Raw genomic sequence first — 21766 nt, forward strand, 5'->3', positions numbered from 1 at the left:
TCAATGTAAAACTAATAATAAATATATTTAAAATAAGAAATTAAAAATATTTAATAGATTGTGATAATTAATATTGATTAGACATGTTGTGTGAGGTGGAAGATAAAATGATTGAAAAAATAAAATCTTATATTGTCACAAATGTGGAAAAGATAAAATTGTAATTAATACATTCATTAATGCAAGATGAAGTTGTTAGAAAATATTTGTATTTTTTGTTGAAGAAAATTAATTTTCTCCCCCACCAAAAATAGTATGGACCAATAGAATAGATGAAAAATGTGATTTATAAAATAATGAAAAATTAGAAAAAGATATGAACATTTGAAATTTCATATAATCTTTTAAATTCTTTGATTTGATTGGTTAGTGTTAATGTCATATTTGCATTGACATGAATGCATAAGTATTCCTACCATGGGCAGGAACTAATAATATAATTATTTGGATTTATTATTTTGACTTCTATTTATTATTAATGATAATATCAAATCAATAACATGAACTCAATCAAATGTATTTATTATTAAATTTATATATACATTATTGAGGGCTTGTAACTCTATGGTCATAATCTATTATCTATAATCAAGGCTCGTGACAATGGTGTCCAAAAGCTATGATCATATCTAGCCTCTACCAAAGCACCTACAACCTTGCAAACTTTTGCATTATCTATAATTACTTGGGCAACATTATTAGTACCCCACCCCTCTACGAAATCAATGAGAATCCAAGAAATAAACTCTGCATCTTTTACTTACCCCTCACAATCAACTGCCTTCAAAAATATTGCCCTCTTGGGGGACACAGCAACAACATTGACCAAGGGATGGTTTTAACAATCTTTCCATCCATCAAAGGCAATAGATACACGGGTTTCAACCCAAGAATCTCTAATTGGTTCTAATTGGGCTTCCACATTTTTCCTCTCTTTATGCAATAAGGTGGTGTACACATTTTCAAATCCAAGACCTTGGTCACCAGAAGGTGCATTTATTTATTGTTGTTAACATCTCCCTCCAATAGGGTGACCTCACTAAGTTGAATGGAAGACCATTCACATAGAGGCACCATGCAATTTTATCATCAGCAATATCTCTTGCCTTATTTTGAAATGCTTAATCTAGTAGGCCTCTCTTGCGAGTCGTGGCTTGTGGTTCATCTACATCTTTATCCTCCTCCCTAGAAGGCATAGGCGAGAAGGGATGTCTAGAGGTTGGTTGAGTGGGTCGTGGTGGTGTTGGTTTTTTTTTCTTCAAAACTATAACCACTTTGTTTTCCTTCTCCAGCTAATTTATCGACATCTTCTTGTTCCTTAATGAATGTTGCTATTTGTCTAGGTGGAAACCCCTTCTTATCTCCCCCTAGTGGACCCTCACACATATTATTCCCTTTAGCCCCAAAACCCATAAAATGAATTTTTACTTAGTAGTAGGAGCTTCTTAATTCTAAGTTGCAAAAATTAAATTTCCATACCACCTCCAAGACATTGGAAAAAAATTTGTAGTGCATTTCGATAGAGGGGACCCTTTATCAATTTTAAATTTTTGAGACCCATCCACTGAGCTTTGCCTACTCATTTTTGCAATCTATAACAAAAATGGAAGAAAAAACTTCAAAACTTCTACAAAAACTTGAAAACCAATTAAAGCTTTTCAAAAACTTGAAATAATCTATCAAAAAACTAAAGAATATGGTTGAAATTTGTACCTTAAACACTTAAATCTGCTCTTTGGAAGGCATTTGCAACTCCACGATTGATCTCCTTCGAATGTAATTACCTCATATCAAACTTGCAAGATGGAGACAACAAATGTAAAATGAAATGTGTTTGTAGCCTCCTTATTAGGGTTATTTTAGGGATAGGAGGAAAAAAATTAAAATTAAAAATGTCATTTTAATTGTTTTTGGGCCCACATTTCCACTCTATAGCCGCAAATCCCATACGGTTTGTGCAGTCCAACATGGGGTCCACACAGGGTATCCCTCGCTCTATGCAAGGTCCCCATTTTAACCTATGGGTCCACATGGGTCTCAATGGTTCGGACTTGGCATGGACCATAACCCCTACAAACACATAAATCAATCATGTGCCCTCAAACTCCCCAGGTGAGTAGAATATCCAACTGTGATCCCTTGAATGACTTGGCAATGTTGTTGCATCACTGTCCCCATCCCAATACCAGTGCCCCTGCAATACTTAAGGAGTGCGGTTTGACCTTCAAAGCCTTCTTTTTCAAGTGCACATATATATTCTCACCATCTATTTTATTTTTATATTGGGCCACATCTAAGACTATATTTCTTAATTCATTTTCAAGTGAGATATCTTGTCAACGCTATTGCTTTTGCCTTTAACCGATTCTCCCCATGTACGTTCTATGTTTAATAATTATGTGTTTCCCAAAAATTTAATTAAAGTGCTCCCTTCAATATGAACTATGTTTAATAATTATACGTTTCCCGAAATTTAAATTAAAGTGCTCCCTTCAATATGAAGATAAGTTTGCCTCTCATTCCTCAGGTCTACTTTGAGTTATAGAAGAGATTAATCCCTTTTCTAATATTCTCACACTATCTCAATGTTAGTCAATCAGATTGACACATTGTCTTCAACTTGGTTGACCATATCTGGAAGATCCCCTCATCAATCTTTCCTTATTTTAGTTTAAATGGTTTGAAATTTCATGAAATACATTGCATACGAGTACTGATTCCTGCCTAATTAGTGCATTTTTTCTTCTCTGATTTATCTTATCCAACAGTTGGGTTGTACATTCATTCAAATTGCTTAATGCTTGCTGACACAAATAACAATACACAGAGTTGCAAGCTATTTATGTTTAGCTGTTTTAAGGCAAACAAGGATGACATTGCAGATATAAACTGTTTTCTCCTGGCAATGAGGTCTTCATGCCCAGCTCGCACAAGTTGCAGCTCCCACAAAAAAAATTTAATAATAACTCCTGTGTGATAATCAGCGAAGAATTTACTCAAAACATCCCAGTGCAAGCTTATCACTGCGCAGATCCTCTGTACAAATCCAAACACCCAAGATATGAAATAGGAATGAAAATCTTCACTATTAGTATTTTCAGCATAGAGACACATTTATAGCAGGAGCTGTAGAATACAATTATATAGAGGAGCCCACGAGTGTCTTCTTCAAGCTAGAAGGAAATGCAAGGCACTGGTGGTATTGTATGCACAATATTTCAAAATTCCGACAATTATTGTTCCCGTGGGATTGAGGCAGGAACTTAGCTTATGAATTATTGAATCCAGAACTCCCGAACAAGCGTCCTCTTTCATAAATGATGACCATCAATGCTATGTGTTGGCTTGCCTTTGGCACCCTAGTTTTAAAATTTTAAAACTGAGCTCCACAGCGAAATCCCCTCAATCTCCTTCAGCATATTATATGGGTTTTAGTCTAATATTTGATCTAATAACAAGGTCGCATGGGTGCTCGTACCCACGTACCCAAGTACCGGGTACACATATCCTAAGTACCAGGTACTCAGTGGAGAGAGTCATAGCTAAGGACGTTGATTAAGATTTCTGATTATTTTTTCGGTTTTTTGTCTGCGTATCAGCTTGTTGCTTATCAAGCTTAATTCAATACCTAATCGGTTTGAAACTTTGATACAATATTGATTAGCAATAAACTTTATTACTGTTCAAGTCAGAAGTTTATCATTTGCAATATGTCATTGTCATATGATTTATGATCTTCTTGTTCATGTTTAAAGTCTGCCTTCTCTGTTATGCATCTAAATAGTTATCATATATTATTATTACAAACATACAGCAATCTGAAACTCAAAACAATACATTACATTAGCAAACTTTATCACTGTTCTTGTTTTAAAGAACTTTTCATGACTCATAATTTCAGATTTTCTATGAATATAAAAGTATAATTAAAAATTAAGTTTGATAACCAAGTAACCCCGTCCCCTATTATGAAAAATAGCCATACCGGCCCTAAGTACCCAAAGTAACCCCGTCCCCATGCAACCTTGTCTAATAATGATTTTGTGAAGTCCCATGAAGAAGCAGCACCAAAGAGGTTAACTGAATTTGAACCTCAAACCACAAGGTTTAAGGATCAAAATTCAGATGTTCAAAACATGAAATCAGGTTCAAATTCAAAACACAACCCATAAGTTTAAAAATTCAGGCCCAGTTTAGAGGAATAGGTCCAGTGGGTCAAGTCTCTCAATTTGAAGAGGATTTATTGTAGTAGAAGATGAGATATGAAAAGATGGGCCAATAGTAATCTTGTCACTTTCAAAAGTTGACAGAGGATCATCAGTTGGCATATTATAGTTTGTGTGAGCAGTGGCCAATGGAAACACTTTTGAATAACAATCAACTCCTCCTCTATATAATACAATCCTCTGTTCAAAATAATTCTCGGTTCACTGACTGGCAATTGAGTGTTGCAAAACTCACAACATCTAGATGTACTCACAGTGGAGATCAAAGTTCACGAGGCAATAACAGATATAATCACATATACATGGACCGTGATAATCCTCATAGGGTGAGTTCAGACTGAATGTTAACAGGAAGGAAAAATGTTGAATCTTAACGAAGGTATTGAGCCCATGGGTATGTGATGCATTCCTCGTCATCAGGAATAAAGCAGCAACAGAGGCAATTGTGTATCATAAGATGGTTGGACATCATTAAGCTATGAGGCTGGTGACAGAGTATCATACTTATTTCCAAAAGATTAATGTTCAACCCAATTTTGAAAGAGAATGATATCTTTTGCGATCCTCACAGCAAGGAGTAGCCAGTTATATGCATATGGAAATCTCCAAAGATAAAGATCTTGATTTTACCCTTGCCATGCAAGGCTCTGTGTGGGATCATAGCCTTGTTGGGAAAACTCCTACAAAGTATATAAAAGAACCATGGCCTTTCATGATCTTGAATATACGACGCAACAAGGAACACTCTCAATGCTGATTTAGAAGGCACTGTAGGTAAGTAAATAAATTCCACTTGCCCAAATCCTATGCACTTTATAGTGGCATTGTGGCATCTCGTAGGATGATGAATACGAGGATGAGTTCAAAATGTCTGACAAAATGCCAGTAAGGCATATGAAAATGATGAAAGGCAAAATACTAGTGAAGAAGACTTTGTTTTCATAGGCTCAGCGCCCACGGTGATGGAAAGTCCGGATACAATCCAATTTGGTAGAATGATCGGGCACAACACCAAAACTAATCTGCAAAACTGCCCGATTTTCAAATGGTTTTCTATGTTCTATGATATATCCATCAATGAGAAGGGCTTGACAAATTGCTGTCAAAGAATGCATGTCTGTACCGACGAAGACATTTACAGGCACACTGGGTCACCATTAATAATCTGAGGATCCAATTGAATATGGTGGGATGAATACACTTGAGCATCGATATATTGGTCAGCCATCACCACAATATACACATTGCAACATCAACATATGGAAGGCCTGTGACTCTCTGATATTCTCCAGAGGTTCTAATTCAAGGCCAGTTTCTCAATATAGGTTTGAATTATGGCCCAGACAAATTGAGAATTCAAAGTCATGAGACTCGAAGCCAAAGACAAGTTCTTCAAAGGCAAAGTTCTTGTTAAGCCGCAGGAACCAAAGGACACAAATCATGTGCCTGTTTCAGGGTGACATGAACATTGCAAATTTGTGCAGATATGAGATTTGTCAGTTACAAAGAATGAACTCGACTCTCTGCAGTACACTTGGGAATGTCTATTCATTGGCGGCAATGAGCAACATCATCATGACAAGCAACTCCATAATGTGGAGGGCACGAAATCCAGATACTCAAAATGTCTAGTATAGACAAATCATAACGGTTTGGTCAGACCAAAAGATGATGCATATTTAAAATACAGTTGTGTGTTACCAAGCACACATATCATGTGCATGTGGAAATGGTATCAAAGAATACCTCACCCATTGCATGTGCAGATGGTGTTCATGGTAGTTTATGGAAAGGTGGTGGGCTACTTCATTCATTTAGTCACCCAGATACAAATAGGATTTCACAATCTATGTCAATGTCTTCCAACCTATGCACATGTGGAACACAAGGGCAATTCTTCTACATCCCCACAACTTAGCCCTCTCATTCATATGAGAAAAGAAGATACATAGTCGGGTGTTTGTCAAGCTTCATCGTATAATCCAACCTCTTTTGTTATCACATCTAAATCAGCTTCCTGGGATTAGTTTTGTGATGACAACTCAAAAGCCACCGAAATAAGATTTGAGCAAGTTGCTAGCTATCATCAAAACATCACAGGTGGAAAGCCAAGTACTTGTATGTCCAAAACAGAGCCCCAAAAGATTACAACATCCACGGTGTTGCCACGTCAGCCAGGTTCTTTGCATAAAGATTGGATCTAGCCTGAACAATTGTCATTGATCTTTGGTGTAGAACTAAGATAGCATGCTTGGGCAAGCACAATGCACCACGGGAATCCCTTAAATAGTCTTTGGCATTTCTCATGACACCAAGGTTATTAAAATTATCATGATGTTTGGTTTTAGGGACGGAATGTTTATAAAAGTTTAAAATATATCTTTTATAAAACTTATAAAATATATTTGACTCTCAAGAATCAGTTACAATAACTGAATAATAATCTGGAGGCACTTTATATGGTAATAGATTCAACTCACCAGGGGTTCTTCTTCTTCTGTCAGCAGTCTTGTGGCTACATGGGGAGTAGAATATATTGTTTCTGATTGTAATAGAGAGACAAAAGAAAAATCTGTTTTATGTTTTCGGCATTTTTTATTGTAATGGCAGGGCACCAAATTGGTCATTTTGTTATATTTAGGAATAACGATAAGTTTATGTAACAGATCATGTGGTCTGTATGTTCACTTTTCTGATTAAGATTAATCATGTGGTTGTCTTTTTCGTGTTTCTGGATATCTTCCTCCATTATTGTATAAGTATGTGTTGTATGTTATCATGTGGTTCACATACTCATGTCTTACAGAATGAGATGTTCAACTTCTCTCATTTCCTCTGTAATGTGAAGTACTGAACGGGCAATCTTGTGGCTGTTTGTTCGTCTTTCTCTCTGTTTAAGTTGGTAAATTTAGTAACCGCATTCATCTCACATCAATGGGTGGATGTTAGTACACCATAGTGTCTTCAAGTTATTCGATTCACTGAATATCATCTAGGAGGCAGTTGTACCTCTCAATTTAGAGGAGAGTTATCAATTCATGATAACTTGCCCAACTATTAGTACGTTTTGTTCTTCTTTCTGGGCATTTGGAGTTAATAGGTTTATTTATTGTTGAAGGAAAAATCTGTTTAATAACACTAATGTCCCATCCACACTCATGCTTGTACAGAGATTTCCAATGTCGTCCTCAGAAAACCAAAGGAATCATCGACCTCATTTCCTCAAAACTAAGTCTGGCATCAAATATTAATAACTCATGACTCAAGTTCTTCACAGCATTATAATCACTGAATGAACCAATAGAAATGCTAGATTTTAAAATATTTCATCTGAGACTTTACAGTTTCCAAAGTATTGATGATGAAATATTTGATCTCAACTTTAAACTTGATCCATAACATGATTAAATATTCCAATTTCACACAATAATGAAATGGAACAAATGATTGCCAATATTGATAAGTAGGCCTACAAGAACAGCGATAGAAATCGTTGATATTAAACTTGAAATATACTGCAAGAATTTGGGTGTAAATTTTCTGCTCAATATTTCACCATATAATATCTCCTAAACAATAAGATATCCCCATAAAGTAGACTTACTATACACCAAAATAATAAACAGGGCTCCACAGTTACCACTCAAAAAATATTTGTATTTCAATATGCTCCTTATTTAATACTTCCAAATAAATAAGTCGCAGAAGCCAGTTTGTCACCAAAGGCATATCAGACATATTTATCATAATAAAATATGTCTCTAGTTCTCCAAATGAAAATGCTAATAACTTTATTTCTGAAACAGTTCATCAACTAGGCACAAGTATGAACTCTGTCACTAATGCACCTCTTTGAAGAACCAGGTTTCCATCCATCTCTCCTAACAAAATTCCTGAAGGTTTTTGTTTCTAGAATATTCAACTAATGCAAAATGTATCAAACGGATTCTTCAAACCAAATCAATACCTCAAAATAATACCTGAACATACCTTGAATAAATTTCTACATTAATTTTATAACACTCTCCAAGAAATTCTTGGCTTTCCATCAGCTTGTCTCTTGGCATTCCATTTCTTTGTCTTGTAATTTGAAATGTAGTGACTTTTATTTTATAATTTTGGTTGACATTAAAAGTCACATAGAAATTTAATAATTAAATTTATCTGCCATTATATTTCAACAACAAACATTATTGATTATTTAAATTAATTTCAAATGTCCCATAAAGTGGACATTATGATATTTGGTCACTACTGTAGAATATCTCTCCCACCGAATTGACTCAATGCTGATTTGCCATATCCAGTGTTTTTTGTACTTCAATGAACTCGGACTTCTTATTATGTGGAATGAGTCATTGACTAATGATCAATTTTTGGACATGATATGATGACGACTTAATGTCTATTAGTCATATTGGTGATGATGTTTAATAATTATTTAGAATAATGAAGGTCATATGTTTTTTATATGACTGCATTTTCATATATGTTGATGTCAACTACATAACAAACAGGTAATTAGAAGGCATATCAATTGTTATGTTCATGATAACTAACGTATTAGCCATTGTGTGTTTTAGAACTACAAAGAAGTAGATGCAAACAAAGGGCATCATGGAAGAGAAGGATCTTCAACATTGGTCATCAAAGCATCGAAGAAGTAGACAAAGATAATGATGCACATACTATTAGTTATGACTGTTTTTGCATTTGCTTGAATGCTGACTTGCATTTAGATGTATGTTGGTTAACAGTTTGTTCTTCCTCTTCTTTAACTGATATCTCTTACTCTCTTGCCCAACGATTGAAGAACAACCAGCTACCTACAGATGGGAAGTTTCTTCTCATTCTTCTTCTCCTTTTACTTCCAACCGAATTTCGAAGGTACAGCTCCCATTGGATATATTTGCAATGGATTTGTTTAAAGTAAAAATGGGTATGCGCCTAACCAGAGAGCAGAAAAGGCTGTTTCTGGGTTTTCCATAACCACGAAAAATCCAGGCGTGATTTGATTCTAATCGGTCCCACTACCTCCACGACCGTGAGAGCAATAGACCTTTCTTTAACACTCCATCTTTAATTCCTGCATGCATATATCTAACTGAAATGTTGCTTATGTTGTTCTACCTTCTAAATGCAGCTACGAAACAGGGTACACAAAAATATGCACGAAATCAAAGTAACTCTCAAATTACCCAAAACCACCAAATTTCAATCTTCATATTAAAATTTAATGATTCACAGTTCCGCCATAATCCCATTTGCCAAATATATAAAGAAAAAATGCAATGAACAACAAAATCTGATGATAATTTTCGAGACTCACTCAGTTGTCTCTGCAACAGGTCTTAATTTCTGAAGTATTACATATAGGCCCTTTTACTTCCAGCTGTTAGAAAGATTTACAGCTTAGTGAAGATCAGAGAGAAACCCCAAAATGGGAAAATTGACACTTGTCATCACAGAACAGAACAATGTTAGTTTTGGGGAGCTGAAGTGTTTTGGCTTCCGTCATCAGTTGGTTTGGTGCTTTCCTAGCTCGCTTTATGCTGTTTCATAACTCCTATGATGGCTGTGAGATCCTCGGCATCAGGAATTTGTATGCTATTTGACCAAATCATCCAGAAGTTATGATCTGCAGCTAGCCCTTCCACAGTGTCGGTCTCAACTTGCAACTTTTTCGATACCTTGGCTAGCATTCCATCAATGGCGGTCAGCTTGTGAAGTTCCGAAATTTGGAAGTTAGCAGGGCGCACCTGTTCATCGATGAAGTCTTAATAAGCAGTCTTCATATGATCGACGTCGACCACTTTGCCACCCTTGATCACATGGGACTGCGTATGCAGCTCCCGGAGATACCCAAAAATGTTTTCTTCTATCTTTTACACCGACTCATGGATTCTCTTCAATTGCTTATAGGCTTTAACCATGCTCTCTCTTTTGAATTCAAGAGATCACACCTAGTGGGATAGGGGTTTGTCACCATCTTTCAATCTCCCAAAGCTATCGGCATTCCCAATCTTCAAGCTCATGACCTTGTGTAACAAAGACACAGAGTTTTTGTATTTCTACACCTCTGTTCTAAGAGACTCTAGATTGATGAACATAATCTCTTTTAACTTCACAACCCTTATACAAAGGGTACCCATCTTTTCAATCAAAGGTAAGCCCCTTACCTTCATATCTTCTAACCACCCGTGCCCAATTTGACCAAAATGTCTTTCTTCCTGAAGCTTGGCCAGTAGAGCTTTGTTCTCTTCTGTGGATGGATCGAAAGGTCTTGAATCGAGGGCTCTCTTGCGTGGCCGGCGAGTGGGGTGAACAATTGCCTGAGGCATTCGGACAATTCCTTATTTGAGGCTTTGAGCTAAGCCTTAGATATTTTCAGCTCTTCCAACTCTTCGTCCACCTGTTGGTTGAAGAATTTCCACATCCCAACCCTAGTATCATGTCTAGGAGGCCCCATGTTGTACTATTGAATGTTGAAGTCCGTTGGGGCGAGATCAACTAAGTTCCCATCTATTTGAGCCTGAGCAATCTCCATAATGAAATTGCTTGTGTTAACATCTTTCCCTAAAGCCGCCAATGTAGGAGCTTTCCTAGTCTTCTTGGTAGAAGATGGTTGCTTCACAACTTGGGTGATTAGATCCTTCGGAGGTGCTCCTATTCTTTTCCTCTTCCTCTCAAGTGTGTTCTCTAGCCATGACTCTGAAGTAAGCACATTGAGGGAGGACTGGAGAGCTGCTGCATCAAAGAGTTTCCTCACCACAAGAGGGATGCTGGTTTTCTTGGCAAAGAAAGGAAAAACAATTGTCCAAGAAGAGGAAGCAGTGGTGGGAATATTACCTTGACTTTTTGGTGCTTGAGGCATCTCTTGATGTGGTAGTCCTCCATCAAGTTCATCATCTGATTGGGCCCCGTCTGAACCGTCCAGGATGATCATCAAGACTGAGGTGTCTTTGTCCTCTACACCTTCTGGCTCTACTTCCTTTTCTTGTCCTTCATCTTTCTCAGCTCCTCTATTGATCCTATGACCGAGACTAATCCTCTTTTACAAGTGGAGGTGATCGAAATGTTCTTTTCTAATGGCTAGTCTCCAACATCCCCTCTGACGGTTTGAGAGGGCCCCACGGATGTGGATACAGTAGCTGCCACAATGCTGGTAGAAGTTGTGGCAGATGATTAGGCTGGTTGAGACCCTATAGGTGAACCACCTATCCTCTTTCTTCTAGCCTTACTCCACTCCACCCATTTGTCAGTCCTTTTGATAACTCCATCTATTAATTCCTCTGGATTATCAAAGGTAGGGGAGTGGCTGAATCGATGGGAGTGTCTTTAATTTTCTTCAAATATATGGAGGAATGCATGTATGAGTCGTCATCATCGACTCCTTCAACATCCAAACCAACATTGTGCAATTTCCAGTGTTACCCCGGCACGAGGGTGCAGCAGTGCGAGGGGACGTCGGGACGAGTTTCGGGTGCGGGAAAAAAATAGCCTCGATTTGGGGACGCGGGGGGTGTAGCGGCGGGGGAGCAGAAGGGGGGGGAGGAGAGGGAGTGGGGGGAGGGGTTGCATAGTATATATATAATATTATTAATATATATTATTGAAAATGCTAATTATGAAATGATACTTCAATATATTATATAACAATGTAACATTAACATACCAAATATAGTTGACTACAATGAATAGAGAAAATTAAAATGTGATTCACAAACCATAAGTTCAAACTTGAAACTTGAAATTTCATAACCATTACTATTACTACTGACCATTTGACAAATTATGAAATTAACTTAGTTCAAGATGCAAGATTCAAAATTCATTGTTCAAATATGATTTTATGAATATCATATATCATAAAGATGCTCATGATGACAATGAGCCGAATAGCATGAAACCGTGAAATAATAATAATGTATCATAGCCATATCAAAGTGGGTTAAATCAACAAAATGACAAAATGCCAATAATGAGAATGGATGATTCTCAAGTGCTCTCTAATCATCCCCTATGCCGAAGTCCTCATCACTGGAACTACTAGACTCCTCCTGGGTAAGATCCTGATCCTGTAAAGGGACACCAACTAGCCCTACATTGGCTTCTGCATCGGCATCCTCATCAATCTGAGCTAGATCCTCTAGCTCCACATCCCATCGTGCTGCAGGGCTCTCCTTGTACTCGCGTGTCTTGCGATCTTTGAGCCGCAAGTGACCATGTACAGAAACCAGCTTCTCCGCTCTCTTAGAGGTAAGTCTGTTCCTCTTAACAGAGTGAATGAAGCTATAGGTGGACCAATTCCTCTCTGTAGCTGAGGAGCTAGACACCTAAGATAACAAAGTTGAAAGTTACAACTTACAAGTTACAAACAAATGTTCATACAATTTGTAACAAATGATAAATGGTAAATCGATGATTAATAATTATTGAATCAATGAATCATAAATTAAAATCAGCAAGGTAAAACTCTTCAACTTAAGATTGTAAAGGGCTGGAATTAGTTATTAGTATTACAAACCTGAGAAAGCAGTCGAATGGCTAGTGAGGTGATCTTTAACTTTTGTGACCCATGACATTTCCACCACAAAATGGGATTCTTTGGTGTCATGGTTTTGAGATCCACCTTTGCAATATCCAAGTATCCTACAAGTTACAAGTTTTAAAGTTTACAACATAATATTAAAATTTAAAAATTATAAATAACTTAAATAAAGTTATAACTTATAAGTAAAGTAACAATTAATTATTAAAAGAACTTATAATTATAAAGAGTTTAGAGCACTGAATCAAGATTTAAGGATTACCTGAAAGACTAGAAAATTCGGACCACTCACTAGCAGTTTCAATATCATACAATTTGGCAATGCATCGAAAGAACCCATTCTTCACCTCATCATCCCGAAGTGGTGTGACTCTACCAAGCCTAGGTATGTACCACTTCGAGTTCAATGCATAGGCAGCCATGTGCAAAGGAGTGTTCAACTTCTCCCACCTGTGGTGAATGATAGGCTCAATGTGTGCTCCGTATAGAATGCTAGAGTGGCGTCTCTCTCACGCACAAGAGCCCTCATCTGCCCAAGCATGGAATCAATGCACTCATAAACCTTTCCAAGGCTAGGTGAATCTGCATCTCCATATCTAATCACCTGAAACACTGGAGTAATGATTGGAGACTGTATTTTGCATCACTCCAAAACTGATCACTCTTCACTGTCTCCTTTACCCTCTTCCCCTGCTCTGTTCTGGACTCAGGCCATCGATTCCATTCTTATGTCATAACCATGAGTTGCAATGGCTCTTGTAACTCAATCATTCTCTCCAAGAGAATATAATATGATGCATACCTGGTCTCAACTGGTTTCAGGAATTGCTTCTTTGCAAAGCTCTTGGAAAGTGCATGTGATGTATGGTGATTGCAGATAAACATCTACACCTCTCTCCCATCATTAACCACCTTTCTAATCTACTCTATTTTCCCCATGTCTTTGAGTGCATTGTTCATGGCATGCACGCAACATGGAGTCCACCAAATATGCCTAAAGCTGCCTCAACAAGCCTCCTTGCAGCTTTGCACACATGTGCTGCATCTGTCACAACTTGGACCACATTTTGTGGTCCAACCTCCTCAATGGCTTCCCTAAGCACATGAAACTGAAAATCAGCATCTTTACGATGCCCTGAACAATCAACTGCCTTCAAAAAATATGGGCCCTCCATGCATGTAACCATAATGTTGATGAGTGGACAATGACTAATGTCCGTCCACCCATCCATGATAATGTTGCAACCTGACTCCATCCAACATGCTTTCATTTGCTCCATCAAGATCCCAACCTTGTCATAGGCTCTATCCAACACTGTAGTCCTCAGCTTGTGGTCACCTGGTGGCACATATGATGGCTCTCCCTCATTCACTGCCATGGTCATCATCCTCACAATATAAGGAGATCAAGCCACATGTGTAGAGATGCCATTGGCAGAGAAGAAATCGCCAACAGCATCATCTAACCGGTCCCTTGCATGCGTGTTAAATAAATGAGCAATGAGGTTACTATCAGTACGACTTGTAGTTGCTTTCTGTTTCCCCCTACTGCTGTCCCCTACTGAACTGTGTGTAGGTGAGGAGAATGATGGTGTAGGTGACATAGTCCCTGCTCTCTGATGCAAGATACGTGTACATGTATCTCGCTGCCCCTGTAACTGTTGTATATGATGTACCTGTTGCCTAGCAGACAAAGATCTAAGCACTGGAACAACACTATCATCAGGAATGCCCCATAGTTTATTCCAGAGTAACGAGAATCGCGCTGAAATCGCGTGAATCGCCGATTCAGCGATCAGATTCATGCACCCCGATTTTTTTGGAGTCGGAAATCGTGATCGGCAATTTCATCGAGTGAATCGCATGTATCGGCGATTCACTCAAAAAATCGCCTGAATCGCCATTAGAAATCGCCAAAAATCGGCTGGCAACAGCATGCATGTTTAGTTGGAAATAATAAAAAAATCACTTATGTTTTTTGCTTTCTTTTTTACCTTTCCTCTTTGTTATAACCCTAAAGGGCCTTCTAATTGTTAAGCATGACTAGAAGAGAGGAGAAGAGAAAAGAAGAACCATAGGTTATAAATTTAAAAAAAAAAAAAAAAAAAAACGACGACAAATAAAAAATGTTTAGAATGCATAACGGATGATGCCCAAGGGAAGGGAAAGACATAATCAGGTAGTAAAACATCAACGGTTCCCAAAAAGAGTGTGGGATCAGAAGAAAATCACAAAAACACTGTGTTCCATATAGTTTTGTGTAGGTTTCAGAGTGCAAATTTGGTTTTGGCGACAGGGGCGCTGCCCCTCGACCCCAGAGCGCGCCTGGGGCAGCCGAGGGCGCTGCCCCTCAACCCTGCTAGGGGCGTTGCCCCCTAGACCCCCAGTCGCTGCGGTTATCAGTCGTGGGAAGTCTCACCAGTTGATGAGACCTGAAGCTGTTGCAGGCATGGAGTGTCTGTGGTGGAGAGAACAATAGAGCAAGCCTTTCGAGAGGGGTGATATGCTTTGAAGCACTTGGAGTAGGTGTTGGATGTGAAGCTGTCTTATAAAAACTCTTTACCCCATGTGGTAAACACAAACTTCCATGTTTATATATGTTAAGTTTCAACTTCTATTTGATGATGTTATAGTGTGTTTAAGTTATATTCAATAAAGGGTGCATGAAATAAGTCTTAAATTGTTAAAATCTCTACATTTAAAGGGTTTTTTCAAATTTGCCGATTCATCGCCGATTCACCGGCGAGTCACCCCCGATTCACGATTCGATTCGGCCGTGCCGATTTCGATATGATTCTGATTCTCGTTACTTTGGTTTATTCACTTCAATTATGTATTTGACATTCTCATGATTTGACAAGAACATGCATGGGTTCACACCATAGCCACTCCAAAAAAGGTGTGAATTAACTCTTGTAATGCTGCCAAACCATTCCGCTCCACATATATTGCACTTCCATTTGCGTGTGTGCCACCCCCTGAAGGTGTAGGGTGTGTAATTTTTGTAGCAAACTGTTTAAGAGGGGACTTTGAGTCATAAGGACCCCTAGCATACTTCCTCAAAATCTCTGAAGGGCAATCAGTAGAAGGCACCCCTGGTGCAACATAAGGAGGCTCTTCCTCAGGCTCAGATTGACCACCTACATCAGCCCCATGATCACTTCCTTCAAGCTCAAGTTCAGGCTCATAATCAAATGCACTTGGCTCATTAATTTCCATGTCTTCTGCACTTTGGCTGGATCTATAAGCCATTTATAAAACTGCATTTCACAAAATGAAAATAAAATTATAAAAATATTCATGATACATTTCAGCCCAAGTAAAAATAATTTAAAACTTAAAACTTTACTATTTAATTATAGCATTTACTATTTAAAATTTTAAAGTGTTAAAAAATGAAGCTAAATACTAAAAGTAAATACTAAATAAAAATATGGCAATATGGCATATGCTGAAACGTTTTACTAAGTTACTTTCAAGTTTCAAGTTTCATTCTTGAATCTTGTTGATAGTTCATATATATATATATATATATATATATACATATATATATATATATATATATATATACACACACATATATATATACATATATATATATATATATATATATATATACATATACATATACATATATTGATATACATATATATACATATACATATACATACATATACACATATATACATATGTATATGTATATGTACATATATATACATATACATATCCATACATATACATATATATATGCACATACATATATATACACATACATATATATATATATATATATATATATACATACATACATATGTGTGTGTGTGTGTGTGTGTGTGCTCTTGAGATCTATAATTTTAAAAAGAAAATAATGGAAAGAATGTTCTATATTCCAACAAGTTGAAAATCTCAACATCATTATACATTAATTTATTAAAGAAAAAGAAATTAATTTGAATTCAGATGTTCAATATATTGTAATGATTTATTAGTAAGTCATTTTAACACTTTAATAATAAAAGAAATATAATTAAAATATTAAGATGTGTTAAATAATATAAGATTTTGTATTATAGAAAGAAACAAAGTTTTTGATATTCAACACTTATTCTTATTATTTGGAGAATTGTTAATAGAAAAAATATCAATAAATGTAAATATTGCCTATAAAATGAGTGCATAGTTGCTCATGAGACATCATTTAAAACACATGAAATGTGAGCTTACAATAAAGAATTTGGTCAACGCAATTATATTATGTTAAATATCATGCATACTTATAGTGGTAATTCATTTTGTAATGTATATTCAAATCTAAATAACTAGGCTTAAAACATTATAGAGAGATTAATCTTCTTAGTTCTATGATTTTTTATTTTATTATCTATATTAATTTTTAGCTTTTTTCATTGTTCTTAAAATAAAAATATGGCAATATGGCATATGCTGAAATGTATTTTACTAAATACGTTTCAGCATATGCCATAGTGCCATATTTTTAGTTTAAGAACAATGAAAAAAGCTAAAAATTAATATAGATAATAAAATAAAAAATCATAGAACTAAGAAGATTCAACTATCAACAAGATTCAAGAATGAAACTTGAAACTTGAAAGTAACTTAGTAAAACTAAATACTAAATTTAAAAATTATAAATTGATTTTTAAAACCAAAAAAACTAAGTAAAATAAAAAAAACGCTACCTTGAAGGCTTGAACTTGAGGAGACACTTGCCAAATCAAACTTTCTTGCTCCTCTTGATCTTGCAATTCCTTGCAAAACCACCCACTAATCTCTCACAAGCTCCTCCAAACACTCTTTTTCACTTAGCTCCTTGCTGCTCCAAAATGGTGAAATAAAAATGAGATCTATTGGTCTTATTAAGCCTTCAAATAGACCACATGGGACCCACACCCAATTAGGGTTAGCATACTTAAAAAACAAAAACAAAAAAAAATGCAAAAAGTTTTTTTTTTTAACTTTTTTGAGCCTCTTCTCGGCGCACCCCGCAAGCACTCGAGGCGCACCCGTGTACCCGCACACCCGGGAAGCACCCGAGCACCATGTCCCACCCGGCTGCTCGACCGGTGCGGCAGGGGTGCGACGGCCGAAAAGTGGTTGGTAGGGGTGCTTGGGTGCGTGACGCACCCGCACCGGGTGCGCCGGTGTTTTGACCCGGGTTACACTGGCAATTTCACTTGTTGTATTGTCATTCTAGAGAAGAATCTTTCCCTACTTTCACATTCGTCTACCTAGTTCGCCCAATAGTCTTCCAACGCGGCGGGTGTGTGCTTGAAGGCTAAGCCCAATTGCAAATTGTTCTTAATGTAATCCATTGGATCAAACTTCAACTAGATTACTTCATATGAATCTGGCTTATACTTCTCTTCAAAAGCCTTGAGCATATTCTTGGCATTAGAACGAGAGGCACAGGAATATGCTCCCATAGAGATTGGGAAAGGGATGTCCACCTTTCAAACATCTACACACAGAGTATTCACCTACAAGATTTGACGGCATAGCTCTACTAGAACGATCTGATCATTAGGATACCTTAGGAGCTTCCAACAGAAGTCATTGAAACCCACAATTCTGATATAGAAGAATGTCGGGAATTGGATGAAATAATTATCGAATTGAATAACGGAAGACACAGCTTCAGGGGAGAGCCACCTAACTAAGCATCCCTGCAATATACAACATAGTCTCATTGTGAAGGCATCATTCATCTTCATTAACTCTACGTAACTGTGGTGTAGTTGCAAGCAAGGGTAAAAGTCATACACATGTATGTCTTCATCGAACTCTTCAACATGCAGCAGCCCAAGCCATAGCTAGATGGTAGCAAGGGCATAGATTAGATATGAAGACATGAAAAACTGCCATTGGACTCAGGCGGCCAATCGATTAGATTGTCACTTATTATTTGAGCCCAATCGACATGCTCTTCCTCTATGCACACCACTTGGACCAAAAAAAATATCACTCTATAAAATTGAGAGAATCTTCATTCCCTTTTAGCCTGTGCAGGAGGACGAGGACATCAACAATTTCCATCTTTAGATTAGTGCCATAGAGGATCTTGGGAACCTTGATCTTGTGGCTCAGAGGGGTTTGAAACCAAGTGATCATCATATCACCCCTCCTTACTGACTTCTTCTCATTATAAAGGGCGACCAAATTCCAAAAATTGATGTTGTTGTAGACCTCTCTTGCCGACAAACAAAACCAATTTTGTAGAACGTCCTAATCGAGAGTGAGCAACACTTCGTTTTCCGGAGTTTTAATCTAATGGGTGTCCTAGTCATAATGGGTAATGCATTCAAGAATCGTTTCTGGTGCTTGCATCGCCACTGGAAAACCCATCGCTTCTATCAAACTACTCCCTTTCAGTCTCTTGGTGATAGAGTGAATCTCATCTTCCTGCAATCTCCTATACAAATCACCCAAATCGTCGAAATGTAAATTGGGTATCACTCGGATTCTTTAGTGTGCAGTCAATCCCATTCAAGTTGTCATACCCAATAAACTTGGAAGCATGGCGAACTTATAACCACTATAGCAACTAACTTGTCTGTGGAAATCAAAAATGCCCGTTGAAAGTGAGATGATGAGAGAAAACAAACAAAACTTACTTTATAGATCCCGACTTTATGATCGTTCGCTGGAGTTTCCCGTGCCACAAGAGTGAACGAACTTGCATTAAATTCAAAGAGGCGTCATGAGGATTAATGATCAGATATGAAATAAATGTGAGGTTTAACGGCCAAAAGTGACGTCAACCACATCTTATCCGTGCAGATTAACCTTCATAAAGTAGATCTTTCTCAAATATTGTCGTTTTAAGAGAGAAGCAACACCTTCAATTTTCTGACTCCAACTTAAACACTAAGACAAGTGATGGCCTCTGCTCGACTTAAAATCTGGTTACATGTGTAAACATTCCACCTGGTGCGCTGGAGAAGACACTTTTCTACCTTTCTCCAAGGCTGTGGCTTTCACATATGTTTCCTTCACTACAGGAATTACTGAAATGAGGTTCTCCCCAAAAATGTGCCTTAACAGAATCTCCGTTGGAATGTTCTTCAAGCATTAAGTATACCTTTCACCGCAGAGGCCAATTTGTAGTTTTGCAAAGTCACATAGAAATTACTTCTCCTCCGGTCGGAAAAGAAATGGGCGAGTGGAGATTTCGAACTTTGCTTCATGAAGTAAGATCAAGGAACTTAGACTTCACTTCTCATCGAGGGGAAATCTATGACCCTTCTAAGTGGAAGACACCTAATTTGAACAACTTCTTGCGTGCACCCAACTCAAGTATTTTCCACACAAAGCAAGCAGGGGAGAAGCGGCAGCCCTAGAAACTCGAGAACCCACCTAAAGGAGTAGAGTGAACCCAATGAGAAGTGCACTGGACCAAAACCAACATTGGACTTAGACTCGTTTTGAAACATGGGCTTGGTAAATCTAACATACTTGAGAAACAAGGGGGGGGGAAGGTTTGAAAATTGGTAGGGCTAAAATTAGGGCAACAATGTGGCATTGTGTGATATAAAGGTTTGAATGTGCTGTATGTTGTTTCTTTTACCTGATCAATAAATTGATAATCTTGTGAAGTGTTTTGGATTGATTCTCCAAGGTGTAATCTCTATTTGTAAATAGGATCTTGTTAGACAAGCCTTCTTCAAAAAGGCGTGGCTTTGTATCTTGAGACTCTAGTACTAGGAGGTGGAGTATAGTTAATTATAAAAAGGAAAGCAATAAACTTATAAACTTATGAAAGGTACTTGAGTACCTTGTTAAGTTGACTAGTTTGCTATTACAGAAGAGAAATCTTCTAAGCTACCACACAAATATTCATCTCTATCATTGACCTATTTGGCGACAGTGATATTTTTAAATAATAATCATTTTTGTTACCTTAGTGTGCAAGAATGAAGAAGAAATGGAATCTGTGTTTTTGCATAAGAACATTTACGTTAGACTGCCATTATTTTTCCCTAGAGCTTTCGTCCAAGAAAATAAAGAGGCCTTTGATGACTTTTTTTGGCCTCACTTATCTTTTTATAGGGAATCTCCATTTATAGAAATTGTTTTCCATGACCCGATCATTTGAATTGCGAACGGTACTCATCCCAAACAAGGCTAAGAATAAACACATTCTTAGTGTTTACATCCCCATTGCAGCTGGAGAGAATCATTCTGATCCTCTTATTTGAGGGGAACCTTGTGTGGTTTAGCCACATAAGGATTATAAGAGGGCCTATGATGATTTTGATGGTAAAACAATTTAGTTGTATTAAATACCCTGTTGGAACCTTGGAGTTGGTATCTGTGGCTGTCATTTGACTATCATGGTGCTCCTCAGAGTTTTATAGTTCATTATTTTGGTGCTACAGTTGCTCTTCTGAACAAATATGCTGTTTATCTTGTGAACTTTCCTCCATTTTTTAAATAAACTTTATATTTTGATTTTCTAGATCCTTAAAATTGCAAAAACTCAGCAAAAGAAGACCATATTCATATTGCTTACTATCATCACCAAAAGTAGCAAAAACAAAACCAGATCTGTACAACTGCCCAGGTTCAATTTTCTCTTTGCTGATCTCAAATCTTCCAAAATCAAAACTCCAGTTTAAAGCTGAAAACCAAAATATAAAAATTATTAAAAAAGAACATCAGACACATGATCATGTCAAAATTTCCTAAGGTTACCCAAGTAAATGTAAGATTTTCTCAAGAATACTGGAACATCTTCCTTTCAACGCCATGATGGGACTCCTTACCAGACATCCATATCTATTTGAACAGAATGGATTAAAAGCTCTTTGTAAATGATCCAAATATAGTTGTCAGTCATCTTGGCCACAGCTGATACAAACTATTAGTCTTAATTAACAAAAATTCATTAAGCAACCAATAATTATGTCCTTGTAGTCATTAGATACTTTGTAGACACATTAGACACAGTGCTTGTACTAATGGACCAAGT

General features: G+C 37.2%; 2 protein-coding genes across 2 annotated transcripts in view; both read right to left on the reverse strand.

Annotated features, from left to right (window-relative positions):
• CPSRP54 (chloroplast signal recognition particle 54 kDa subunit) overlaps nt 1–21766 on the reverse strand; it is a 121047-nt gene that overhangs the window by 78583 nt on the left and 20698 nt on the right. The gene's annotated exons all lie outside the window — the stretch shown is intronic.
• On the reverse strand, nt 12050–12877 carry LOC149557040 (uncharacterized). Its single transcript, XM_089785940.1, has 2 exons — nt 12754–12877; nt 12050–12562 (listed from the first exon to the last, which is right to left on the reverse strand). Exons 1-2 carry the CDS (start codon nt 12841–12843, stop codon nt 12236–12238), a joined length of 417 nt encoding a protein of 138 aa, XP_089642066.1. The 5' UTR covers nt 12844–12877; the 3' UTR covers nt 12050–12235.

Source organism: Cupressus sempervirens, chromosome 5, assembly GCF_028749045.1.
Source record: "Cupressus sempervirens isolate cs-2001-9-10 chromosome 5, ASM2874904v1, whole genome shotgun sequence".
NCBI lineage: Eukaryota > Viridiplantae > Streptophyta > Pinopsida > Cupressales > Cupressaceae > Cupressus > Cupressus sempervirens.

What these genes read in the sequence shown, in the direction of transcription:
- LOC149557040 (XM_089785940.1), bottom strand. Translation starts at nt 12,843, where the DNA reads ATGACACCAAAGAATCCCATTTTGTGGTGGAAATGTCATGGGTCACAA. An exon ending in CCATTCGACTGCTTTCTCAG is followed by an intron (nt 12,563 to 12,753) that starts GTTTGTAATACT and finishes TTGTTATCTTAG; the next exon opens with GTGTCTAGCTCCTCAGCTAC.